Here is a 12,278-nt window from a genome sequence, read left to right on the forward strand (position 1 = left end):
TTTGAATTGAAATATTCACAGCTTAAATGAACAACTATGTTAAATTTCAGGACCTAAAAATGCAAGCCCTGGAAATACAAGGCATTAAAATGCAAGCACTGTTAATGCAATGCATTATTTTTTTCAGTTAGTGCTATTCAACATGCTTTTTTGTTTCAAAGACATATGGCATTATTTTACTTCCATATGCAACGGTTTCATGAACTACATTCATTTTAATTTTATTATGCCATTTCTTGGGTCCAAAAGTAGGATTCAAGTTAACAGGTTAATGTGTAAAGTGATTTGTTTTTTTTTAAATGCTACACCTTCACTTCACCAATGAAGCAAAGGCATGTAAATCCATTTGTTTGTGAACAACTGCCTCTTCCATGAAGAGAATTCATATCAAATATTAAATCCAATTAAATTACTTTTATTGATTGACAAGTAATTGTTATGTTAATGACTTAATGGGGGAAATGCCTCTAGGAGGTAATTAAGGAATGGAATTAAAAACACAAAACTGTGCAGGTATGTATATGTAGATATAGAATGAAGAGAAATAAAATGGAGACTAAAATGGTATACAATTTTAACAAAAATGTTTAATACACTTCATTTAAGAATAAAACAATTCAGCATTCAAACACTAATTTGGAAGGGCTGACCTATATATTCATCTCTGTCACTAAACTTAGTATTTTTTAGTTTTTCTGTGTTTTATATATTTTCCAAAGATGTTGCGCTCTCCATTCTGCAGATGGGCTCATGAGAGCTTCTGTGTCAGCGGATGTAAATACTCTCTTCTCCCATTCTTCCTCATTCATTCTAGCTGTTCTCTTCTTCTTTATCTCCTGTTTTTTTTTCACTCCCATGTTGTCTCTACATTTTATGCTTTAGCTGGGAATCACAAAAAGATGAGCTTTAATAAACATAAGAACACTGAGCAAATGCTAAACAGCACTAAACATGATTTTTTTAAACCCTGTTTTGGGTATCAGCAGGGCTGGCTATCGTCTACTACCTCACAACACGATACGTATCTTAATACACACGTCACTATACAATATTGTGATATTTAGCAATATTTAGTGGCTTCACATCCACATTTCCTTAAATTACAATACAAATGTATTAATTCACAACACTGTATCTTAAAACTTCCAAGAAAATAATATATTTGCATTTAACTTGATTTACAGAAGCAGAACATGTTCTTGGAACATGATTTACCCAAACAGGACATTCCTGGATCATCCTTAATTGTTCTGGAACAACTTTCCTCTCAGTTAATCAGATTTCAGGGTTATGCTCAGGGTTGCACATTGTCTATCCACAATAAATATTTACCATGCACTTTAGCAAGAAGTTAGTTTATATCATAGAAAATAAAATGTCTCCATTAGTAGAAATAAGCCAGTTTTTCTATTGGGCTGACAATACAAGGGAAGACAAGTGGAAAGTTCAGCATACATTTCACTGGAGTTCCATGCACGCATAGCTGAATCACAGACAAGTTTAAGACCACATGTTCTCTCAAAGCAACACCAACCAAAACAGTAAACATGCAAAAGGATAGAGACATGTAGACATTCATAAAGACAGGTACAGCACAGCTATTACTGGATACCTTGCTTCTGTTACTTGAAAACTGGGAGGTGAGGACTGTTTAGGCTAGAAATGGATATAGTAGGTTAGTGTGAAATAAATGAAATGAGTGTGAGAGATAAGAGAAAAGAAGGAAGAGTGTGGAATTAAAAATAACTTTTTAGTGCAAACAAGTTATATGAAGAAAATATTAAATGCAATTAATATATAATAAATAGAAAAATGTAAGTTTAGGGAAGACATTCTATTAAGTTTCATTCATAGAAACAAGTCAGCAAGTTTTTAATAGAGTATAAGTATGAATGTAGTTTGACATGTAAAATGTGTTTATTTAAATGCATGTTATTTTATAATGATGTGAATACATCCATATTTACATATGTTTGAGAACTTACGCTCCAGGTAGTTGCGGGCAACAAACTTCAGCACCTCATCAATGAGGATAACAGGGAAAGAAAGCTTCAGTACCACCATCCACTGTTCCACGTTCAAGTGAGTTAGTTTGAAAACCATCTGTGATAGGAAAAGGAAAGTTGTGGCCAGTGTAAGAGATATAGTCAAATATAAAGAACAGGATGAAATAAAGATGAGAGACGTACGGGCAGGGGGTCCACATAGATGATCATGAAGTGGAGGGACATGGAGAGGGTCATGGCAGCCACTAGCCAGCCATTGCTCCATGGAGGCATGCGCAACAGGGACTGATTCTCAGACAAGCTATTGAGAAATACATAGAAACACAGAGAAAACCCCTTATTGCCACCATCAGTCTCAGGGTAAAATTAGCTCAGTTGCTTAACCTGACAGTATTGTATGGCATCACTGGCCTCAATTACACCTGTCAATAACATGCCCCCTCTGATCACTTGGAATCGTATTTTGATTTTGAAGTATTTTAAAATTTTAGGAACTGATTTTTTTTTTCTTGGGAACTGATGTTTTTTTTTTTGTTTTTTTTTATTCTGTGTTTTAATTTATCCAGGAAATACGCACGATAAAAACACTTAGTGCCAAATGTATAACATAGATAAATGCTAAAAACTTAAATTGCTATTTTGTAGGTGCTGTGTTGTGGTGGCCTCAAAAATGGGTGTTGTTTAGGGCACTGTTTTAAGATACAAATTTTTTCGCCAAATTCTAAGGCTGTGATGCATTGTATCTTCCACAGAAATGTAAAAAAAAAATGATTCATGATGCTAGACAGAGTCAAGGGAAATTGTGATTACACTGTACATAACACTTCACAAGTTACTATTTTAGTGATACATATAGGTTACTGTTAAGAAAGTGGCTGTCAGTGAGGAACGTTACAAATCAGTTACAGTTACTATAGGGACAATTTTGGTTAACATACTGCCTTAGACGTTAGATTAGCAAGGAGGCTCACTAGATTTTGGAATTTAGCTGTTGGGTTACAAGAGCTGCAACTTCAAGACAAAATCATGTTTGATGTAATAAAACTGCAGTTAAGATGTAACCTGTTGAGAGCGTTGCACATCTCAATTGTGACCAGGACAGACAGGGCCATGGTCATGGGTGGAGCAGCCTCAAACACCTCACACTCAACGCCAGTGAAGTCCTCATTCTCCTCGTGGCACTGCATGAAGTGAGACTACAGCAGGAAGAGAATTTAGCAGGCGTGAACTGATGTTTCAAAGGAACTTTCTTTCCATGTGTGATAAATACAATACTAAATAATAATATGATGGAGATATTGCTCACCAGCTGGTAGTAGGTGACCTGAGGACCCTCCACATCATATATGAACCAGTGGACAGCGGCAGCCACAGTAGCAGCACCCACATAACCTGAGGACAGTCAATTTATTAGACCAACACCAAAACTCACATAGAGAACTTGAGTAAGCTGACATCCCACAGAAGTAACAAGGATACCAACCACCAATGGCCATGTATCTGAAGAACAGCCAGCCAGAAATCAGGGGCTCTTTGGCAGAGCGGGGAGGCTTGCCCATGATATCAAGATCAGGGGGGTTGAAGCCCAGGGCAGTGGCGGGCAGACCATCAGTCACCAAGTTCACCCACAGCAGTTGGACTGGGATCAGAGCCTCAGGCAGACCGAGAGCAGCAGTCAGGAAAATACTATGAGAAAAGAAGAGACAAGAAGAATGTCAAGCGCGAGCATACTGTACATGAGTACATTAAACATACATTAAACAAGGCCATGGATTCTCACCAGACGACCTCCCCAACATTGGAAGAAATCAGGTAACGGATAAACTGCTTCATGTTGTTGTAAATGGCTCTGCCTTCCTCAACGGCAGCCACAATAGAAGAGAAGTTGTCATCGGCCAGGACCATCTCAGAGGCTGACTTGGCAACGGCAGTGCCAGAGCCCATGGCAATGCCAATTTCTGCCTTCTTCAAGGCAGGGGCATCGTTGACACCATCACCAGTCTGAAGGAAAGATAACAGCATTACTATATCATCTTAAAGGCAGGGTTTCATGTGATATGGTGTTGTGGAAGCTGGCTTGTAAAGTGTACGTATGTCTCACCATAGCAGTAATCTCATCGTAGCCCTGCAGAAACTCAACAATCTTAGACTTGTGGGAGGGCTCAACACGGGCAAAGCAGCATGCCTTACAGACAGCTTCGCTCTGTTCAGAACGGGGCAGGTCATCAAACTCTCGGCCAGTGTAAGCCTTGCCAGTTACATCCTCATCCTCAGTAAAGATACCAATACGACGGCAGATGGCCACAGCAGTGCCCTTGTTGTCACCTGAGGGTTTTTGTGGACAGGTGTCAGGTCTTGCAACAATAAAAGATTAAAAGGTTGAGGGAGATGACTGATGAAAGGATGGATAAAAAGCATACCAGTGATCATGATAACACGAATGCCAGCAGCCCTGCACAGTTCAATGGAGCCAGTAACCTCTTTACGGGGGGGATCCAACATACCGACACAGCCAACGAAGGTCAAGTCAGTCTGAACAAGACAGGAAAGTAATAAGACAAAGATTTTATGTAGCTTAGCATTTATTAAACCTTATCCATTATCCATGCTGTACCACCATAGCAGGAGGATATCGTCGCTGTCGAATATCTCCATATTTTGCTATTATATTATCCATATCGATATTATAATTGTGATTGTTTGGATACAGTCTATGCTTTGAGTGAGTACAGCATTTTCTTTACTCTAGAAACCAGGGAATAGTGCAGGCAAACCACTGTAGGTTGGAGTGCAGCATTTAGTCTAGCATTTGCCATCTAGTCTTAACATTGTCTTAAATAGCCTGTGAAAAGTAGGCTACAATTTTTTTAACATGAGATCCTGGCCAAATATATTCAAGAAGAGGAAAAGCTGAGCAGCCACATCCAAAGTGTCCGATGCTGGTCTCTAGCACGGGCTGGCAGCCTTACAAGCTAGTTTAACTAGTAAGACTTGCTGGGCAATAAGCTTTACCAGCCAGACATGGGAGAATGGATAGATGAAATTCAGTAAGGTGTTATGTTTTTCATATTCACCTCATAGTCAGCAAATTTAGTAGAGTCCTCAAGGTTCATTTCTTCAACCTTCAGGGGACTGTCTCGGGTGGCAAGTGCCAGGCAACGGAGAGTGTCACGGCCAGTACCCCACTCCTTGATGACGGACATGATCTTATCCTTTACAATGCCAGTCAGGGGTACCCGAGTAGAACCAACGCGTACATAGGAACACCTGTCAATCACACCCTCTGGAGCGCCCTATATTTACAAAATGAGGAGTCATGAAATGCATCTATTATTTTGTTGAAGATCCCCATCAATATTAACATTTTTGTGATCATTTACTTCTTAAATCCTTACAAATAATATTGTGACAGTACCATGGTACAATGATGCACTAGATAACATATAATTTCATATACCATGTTATTTGCAAGGAACTTCTAAGAAACCATGGTACTTTTCTGAGTGGGACACATACCTTCACAAACATTTTGCAGCCTGCATCACCCTTGGAAGGGGTACAGTACACAGACATGGATTTCCTGTCACGGGAGAACTCCAGAGTGAAGTTCTTCTTCATCAGCTGCTTCACAACCTACACAGGATAAAAATGGAAACAAATTTGAGTTACAGAGCTATCAGTGCCAAGCTACATGACTGATGTTTTAAGAAGGTTTACATCTCTACTTACAGTACAGCAGGCATTTGCTCTCTCAATCTTGGACAGGTTGTTGACATTGGACTTAAAAACATTCATCTTCTCAACCAAGCAGCTCAAAGCAGTTTCAGTGGCCTCACCGACCTTCTCATAGATCTTCTTGGACTGTAACACAGAGGTAGATGACAGTTTTTGTCTTCAGACAAATATAGAAAAGAGAACAAAAGAATGAAGTGTGAAAGAGTATGTATCTCTCACCTCATTGTAGTCAAGGGAGGAATCATTGCAGAGGGCGCAGATGGTGGCCAACTCAACTAAACCGTCATACTGACCGCAGTCAACACGAGCACCCAACTTTGTGCTAAGAGAAATATGCCACTCAGATTACAATTGTGACTTTGACATGCTGATAGCCTGATAATAAAAAGGAGCATTTTAGGGGAAGTCTTTTATTGTGTACTTACACCTCACCCTCGGGTGTATATTTGGAGCCAGAGATATCAAAGCTGTCAAGTTCAACGTGATCACCATCAACTCTATCAATGACGAACATCTGTAATAATACACAATTTCATTTTAGTGTGCAAGTAAAAATATCCCAATATTAATATAAATGTATACATGCACAAGACTTATACAGTACCCATGTTCAAAGGTAAAGTGTGTGATTTCAGTACCACTTGCAGCACCCAAAGAAATTACAAAAAAAACGTGCTTTTTTCCAAACACACCTATTTCCCCTTCCAATCTGCCATTTTTCTGAAAATAAATAAATAAATGGTCCTTCCCCAAACTCTCAAACTTGGTTGATCCAAGTTGCCATTTGAGCCTGGAAAAAGCTTAAATGATATTATCTTAGCAATGTTTTGAAAGTGAACTCTGAAAGTCAGCCTAACGAAGGCTTACAGTTGTTTCAGCAGATTAAACTGGGAGAAGAGTATTTCCTCTGTGAAATAATTACACACTTCACCTTTAGGATTACAGTATATCAGTACTAGCAATAGCTTCATTATTTCTTAGTTGATCTGTGTACATAAAGATAGCTGAACACCTACTTTGGTCACACACATCTGATTGGTTGTCAGGGTGCCAGTCTTGTCGGAGCAGATGACAGAAGTACAGCCCAGGGTCTCCACAGAGGGCAGTGAACGGACAATGGCATTTTTCTTGGCCATACGTCTGGTACCAAGAGCCAGACAGGTAGTGATGACAGCAGGCAGACCTGACGAGAGTACAGTTTATGGTTGGATTAATATCTTTTAATAATATTGATAATCTCAAAAGGTTTAGATACGGTAACTATGCTTTATGTAAAGTATAGACTAAAGGTCATACTTTCAGCCCTGTTCTGGACATAATGTTGTGTGTAGTGGGAATTACATAATTAACTTTGGGAGATGTGTTGCACATGTGATCATGCTCACCCTCAGGGATAGCAGCTACAGCCAGAGCAACAGCGATCTTGAAGTAGTAGACAGCGCCACGGATCCAGGATCCACCATGGACGGGGTCATTGAAGTGGCCGATGTTGATCATCCAGACAGCGATGCAGATCAGAGAGATAACCTTAGAGAGCTGCTCACTGAACTCATCCAGTTTCTGCTGCAGAGGGGTCCTCTCCTGCTCTGTGGCGGCCATCTGGTCACGGATCTTACCAATCTCAGTGGATACACCAGTAGCGACAGCAACTCCAATAGCCTTGCCAGCAGCAATGTTTGTGCCCTATAGGTGGGAAAGGAAACTTAAAATACTTCTTGTTCTTGGAACAATACTTCTTTCTACCATGAAGACTTTATGATCAGGCTGGAGTTGGGGTTAATGGTTAGGTTTATGATTACGTTTGTTGTTCCAGTACCAAAAACCCATTGTACTGGGCAAAATCACAGTTACCATGTTAGGATTTGGGTTAAGGTTAGAGCTATCATTATCTGATAGGAACTTTTTTCCAGAAACTTGTGTGTATTGAGGTATGAGTATGAGTAGAAACCAATTGATGGGTAGCTGGATGAGTGTGTGGATGAAAACTCACAGAGAAAAGCATGTTCTTTTTGTCCTGATTGACAGCTCTAGGGTCGGGGACAGGCTCGGTGTGCTTGATCACACTGACGGACTCACCTGTACAAAGAGTTAACCATATTTATATACAATTACAATAAAATATAATACACAATAAATATACACTGGAGAGGAGAGTGCTGCTGCTTTACAAATTAATTTTAATTAAAAAGAAACCACTTGTCATGTTTGCAGCATTTGTTTACTTTTAATGTTCTAACAAATTTTATACCAATGGGCCCGTTTTAATGATCATTGTTAGAGTAGAGAGTAGAGGTGAACACTGTTAAAAGCACTAACCAGTCAGGATGGACTGGTCAACACGAAGGGTGGTGGAACGAATAGCAGTAATCCTGATGTCAGCAGGAACTTTATCACCAACTAGGGAAGAGGAAAGAATGAGTTAGCAGTGTAGCAAAACATTCGTGATTCGTGACCAGTGCAACAACAAAAAGAACCTGAACAAAAATCAGACCTATAGGAAACTTGAAAAAATGTATTTAGCTATGGACCAAAGATTATAGTGTATGTGGTGGGTATAGTATTCTATGCAACGTGCTCTGTTGTATACTGCACATAGCGACAAAAAACTAGGTCACCATGGGACTTCTAGACATACAGAAAATCTGCAAACTGTGCACTGAATACAGCGTTTATTAAAAAAATAATAAGTATTTCTATAAGCTATTCCAAAATGAAGAGACTGTGAAAAAAGAGCATGTGAAAAGACGTACCAGACACCTCCACAATGTCACCGGGGACAATCTCTCTGGCCTTGATCATCTGGACGCTCTTTCTGTCAGAACGGTAGACCTTACCCATCTCAGGCTCATACTCTTTCAGAGCCTCAATGGCGCTCTCAGCATTACGCTCCTTGAATGACAGACAGACATTTGCTTGGTTTACATAACAGATGCAAGTGAGTTATGCCTTCACTTAATTTACTTTATGAAATCAGTAAAGTCTACATATATCTGTGTATTTGGTGCATTACCTGCCACACACCGACGACGGCATTGGCAATGAGAATGAGCAAAATGACAAAAGGCTCAACAAAGGCAGTGACGGTCTCTTCACCCTCCTCAAACCAGGCCAGGACCTAAAAACACAGAAAGAGAGACATTAGAAACCAGCATAAGGTACATAGTGACCTGATAAGACATATATCATCCATGGAAGATATTAAAAAAGGTCCTTAAAATAATTTCAGAATGTACTTCAGTACAGAGTTTTGTACTTCAGTATACAGTTTTGCTAAATAATGTTATCACACTCAATAGTGTTTTATGAGAGGATGAGAGGAAACACAAAGTAATCTGAAGTTAAATCTTACAAAATGTAGTAAAAATTTATAGGCAATTACACCATTAATATAAAGCTTTTAGAGAAGTTAAAGATATTTTTCCAAGTACTTTCGAATCAACTTTTTTAATTTATTGATCAGTGGAAGGCGTAGAGGCTTACTGGGCCCACCCCACCCTGAATATTACTTCTGAAATTCATGATGCTATTGGTCTGGTTGCTTAATTTCTTCTCTTGTGCAATGCATGCATGCATAAAAACCAGCCAAAACATTATTTCACAATATTGTTGCACAACAGACCTGCTGTTATAGCAACTCTCGCTGTGCTTTCTCTCATGCATCTCTCCTGACCTTTCAAAAGTATCGAGTTTCTGTCTTCAACTTGAGTCCTTCTTAAAATAACCCCTTCTCCCTCACACTCGTCTTCTGAGCCCCTTAATATTTTCCTTCTAAGGTTATTGGAACAGCTGGTTGAGGCACAGTGTGGAGGGGGGCAGACATTAATACCCCCCATGTTCACCTCTTACCTCCCAATACTCGCTGAACCCCCTAAAAATCCACCTTACGGAGTCTTTCCTGCTTAGAACGCTTTGAGATAAATAACACCATTTGTATGGCTTCCTGGCACAATAAATTAAGATCAAGCATCTCTATAGGATACTATTTGATTCTACATTGCAGTAGGTAATACTGCCAACATATCATAATGCTGATGCTGTACTGCTCTCAGTTCTATGTTGACTTTTGCACATAACCATAACGCTAAAATAAATGGCAAATTTGCTTGTGTACCTTGTTGCGTAACACCATAGATGGTCATGGTGTATGTTACAGCATGAAGTGCAGAATGGCAACCTATACTGTCACAACAGCTGTACACATGACACACCACTAAAGTTTAAAGGGTGTGTTTAAAATTGTGCGACATGCTGTATCTATATGCTGACAGATCTGAATAAATCACATGAAGCAAAGTGTTTAATATGTTTTGTACATACACAAGGTCTCGGTTTAGAGAACTCGTTTGTTCTAAAAAATATATGATTCTATATATGATTTACATCCAATCATTTTATAATGTTCACATTATGCTCAATAAAAAAAATATATTAATATTTATATTTAGTAAATATCAACATTTAGATGAACACCTCAAACATGAGTATTGATTTTTCTCTGTGTTTGCTGGTATATTTGCAGTTTTTCGGAACTGTCCACTTGTCAGTAACTTACGAAAGAGATGCAGGCAGCAAGCAGCAAAATTCTGACCAACAGATCTTCAAACTGCTCAATGACCAGCTCCCAGATGGATTTTCCTAAAAGGAATGGGAATTTAGTTCAATCCTTACTAGATTTTAAGATTCTATTGCTGTCATAGTGGCTGGTAAATATGGACTTGATTTATTTCTCATGATGTCACTTTTTTAGCAATATGTGTGTACTTACCCTCCTCAGCTGGCAGCTCTGAGAAACAAAGTATAGACGGAGAAAAGAGAGAAAAAAAGAAAGAAAGAAAGAAAATTAACAACTGACCAGAATTCAAGACAGCACAACAGCATTACCCTGGCCAATCTTTCACTGTACCTCAGAGGCGCTATTAAGCCATAACATTTCCAGCTGATTTTTATATGACACATATGAAAAAGGAAGTTGAGGCATTTTAAGAACTTTGCAGATGACTTACAGAAAGTATTAGTTAAAAAGAACATGTTCAGTCTCACACACTTGGGATCATTACATCAGATTTTTTTTTTTTTTTTACTTTGCCATGTTCTCTCTGTACAACAGGGCCTGTTTTGTACATCATTACTTGGTAATGCCAGTGACATATCTAATCACCCAGGCCAACTTCATCCAGAACCTAAGAATCTCCCTCCCCCGTCTGCCTGAAATACTGCTAATCTAATAAGACCTCTCAAATAACCAAGCAAGGCTGCTGTGCCATCACCTGTCTTTCTTCCCTTCTCCCCCTCCGCCAAAGTCTATTTTCAATCCCAGCTTCTGCACCACAACCTGTTGATGTCCCTTGAAATGCCACTGAAAATTCTGAAAACCCTAAACCATCTATGAAATTGCATTTACTGTTTTCACAATTTAAAAGTTTAACCCAAAAGCACTATTGTAATGCTATCTCTGTGCCTTCCTAAAATGAGACATGTCCACCAGTCAGAGTGTTTGGTTGTCTTTCTATTAAACCCTGCATGCGTCTTCAAAACATCTCATGAATCTCACCATTGTAGCCGTACTTAGCCAGGTTCTTCTTGACCTGATCCGGGGAAAGACCTGTGGTTTCACTAACTGTGAAGTAGGCCAGACATTCGGCCGGAGCCTTGCTATGGGCGCCCTCCATCCTGTCAGGGGTGAAGGATCTTCAGGAGTGGCAAAAGCTTAGTTAAACAGGTCTATCCGTGCCTTTAATTGATTATCCCTATTGCTCTTGTTGCTCTCTGTACTTCAAAATCTGCCCCCCGTTACTTGGACCCCCTCCTCACAGGAGTGATGGACTGACAGAAAGAGCGAATAAATTCACACATGTGCAGTGTTTTATACTGCTGCCGGCTGCCCTATTGGTCAAAGTTGCCCGTCGCCACACCCCAAAATTCCAATCAGTTGCGTATGGCTCTGCAGGGCCGAGTTATAGTCTAGGGGTTGAACGTATTCGGCATCTCAGACTTGAGAATGTGGGGGGTTATTTGGTGGGCAAGGAGCATGAGGCAGTAGCATACATAGGGGGTAGCACTGAAATGAAAAGTTGATCTGTTTTTGGAACATGCATGGTCAGTGGAATAAGGAGAGTGCAGAAGGTGAGAGAGCTAGAGTGAGTGATGGGCCAAGTGGCCTCGGATGGGAGGGGGCAGTTAGAGGAGTGCTGGAAGGTTAATTTGGACCAAGCATTAGAGGAGTGTGGTTACATGGGAGGCTTAAATGTCACACTGACATCCACACATTGGTTTGTCATGAACAAGAACACAATCATTTCCTATGATCCTTTTCAGATCTGTCTTAGCATTAAGATCTGATTAGAAAACTAATGATGTAGTGCATCACTAGGTATTTTAGCCAAGTATCCATGGCTAATTACTGAAAACATATTTACAGTATTTCATGTCGAACACACTCTTGTGACAACTCGTAACTACATTTGGTGAATTCATATAATTTATATGAATTCATATATGGTGTCATTTGTTTTCTTGCCATCTGTTTATGCGCCACTG

The 12,278-nt window shown here is 39.6% G+C and overlaps 1 protein-coding gene across 2 annotated transcripts; it reads right to left on the reverse strand.

Moving 5' to 3' along the window:
* Nucleotides 1-567: 567 nt before the first annotated feature.
* On the reverse strand, nucleotides 568-11,595 carry atp2a1l (ATPase sarcoplasmic/endoplasmic reticulum Ca2+ transporting 1, like). 2 transcript variants are annotated; one of them, XM_016522938.1, is made up of 24 exons: nucleotides 11,293-11,595; nucleotides 10,507-10,524; nucleotides 10,294-10,376; nucleotides 8,752-8,856; nucleotides 8,492-8,630; nucleotides 8,058-8,138; nucleotides 7,732-7,817; nucleotides 7,127-7,424; nucleotides 6,758-6,924; nucleotides 6,167-6,255; nucleotides 5,961-6,063; nucleotides 5,736-5,867; nucleotides 5,523-5,639; nucleotides 5,081-5,299; nucleotides 4,427-4,538; nucleotides 4,108-4,331; nucleotides 3,787-4,007; nucleotides 3,490-3,692; nucleotides 3,313-3,398; nucleotides 3,069-3,202; nucleotides 2,190-2,307; nucleotides 1,986-2,103; nucleotides 1,613-1,656; nucleotides 568-882 (listed from the first exon to the last, which is right to left on the reverse strand). In XM_016522938.1, exons 1-23 carry the CDS (start codon nucleotides 11,408-11,410, stop codon nucleotides 1,652-1,654), a joined length of 2,976 nt encoding a protein of 991 aa, XP_016378424.1. In that variant the 5' UTR covers nucleotides 11,411-11,595; the 3' UTR covers nucleotides 568-882; nucleotides 1,613-1,651. The 2 variants fall into 2 exon arrangements, with proteins under 2 accessions (XP_016378424.1, XP_016378423.1); XM_016522937.1 differs by lacking the exon at nucleotides 1,613-1,656.
* Nucleotides 11,596-12,278: the final 683 nt, after the last annotated feature.

Source organism: Sinocyclocheilus rhinocerous, unplaced genomic scaffold (assembly GCF_001515625.1).
Source record: "Sinocyclocheilus rhinocerous isolate Xijiao unplaced genomic scaffold, SAMN03320098_v1.1 scaffold419, whole genome shotgun sequence".
Lineage (NCBI taxonomy): Eukaryota > Metazoa > Chordata > Actinopteri > Cypriniformes > Cyprinidae > Sinocyclocheilus > Sinocyclocheilus rhinocerous.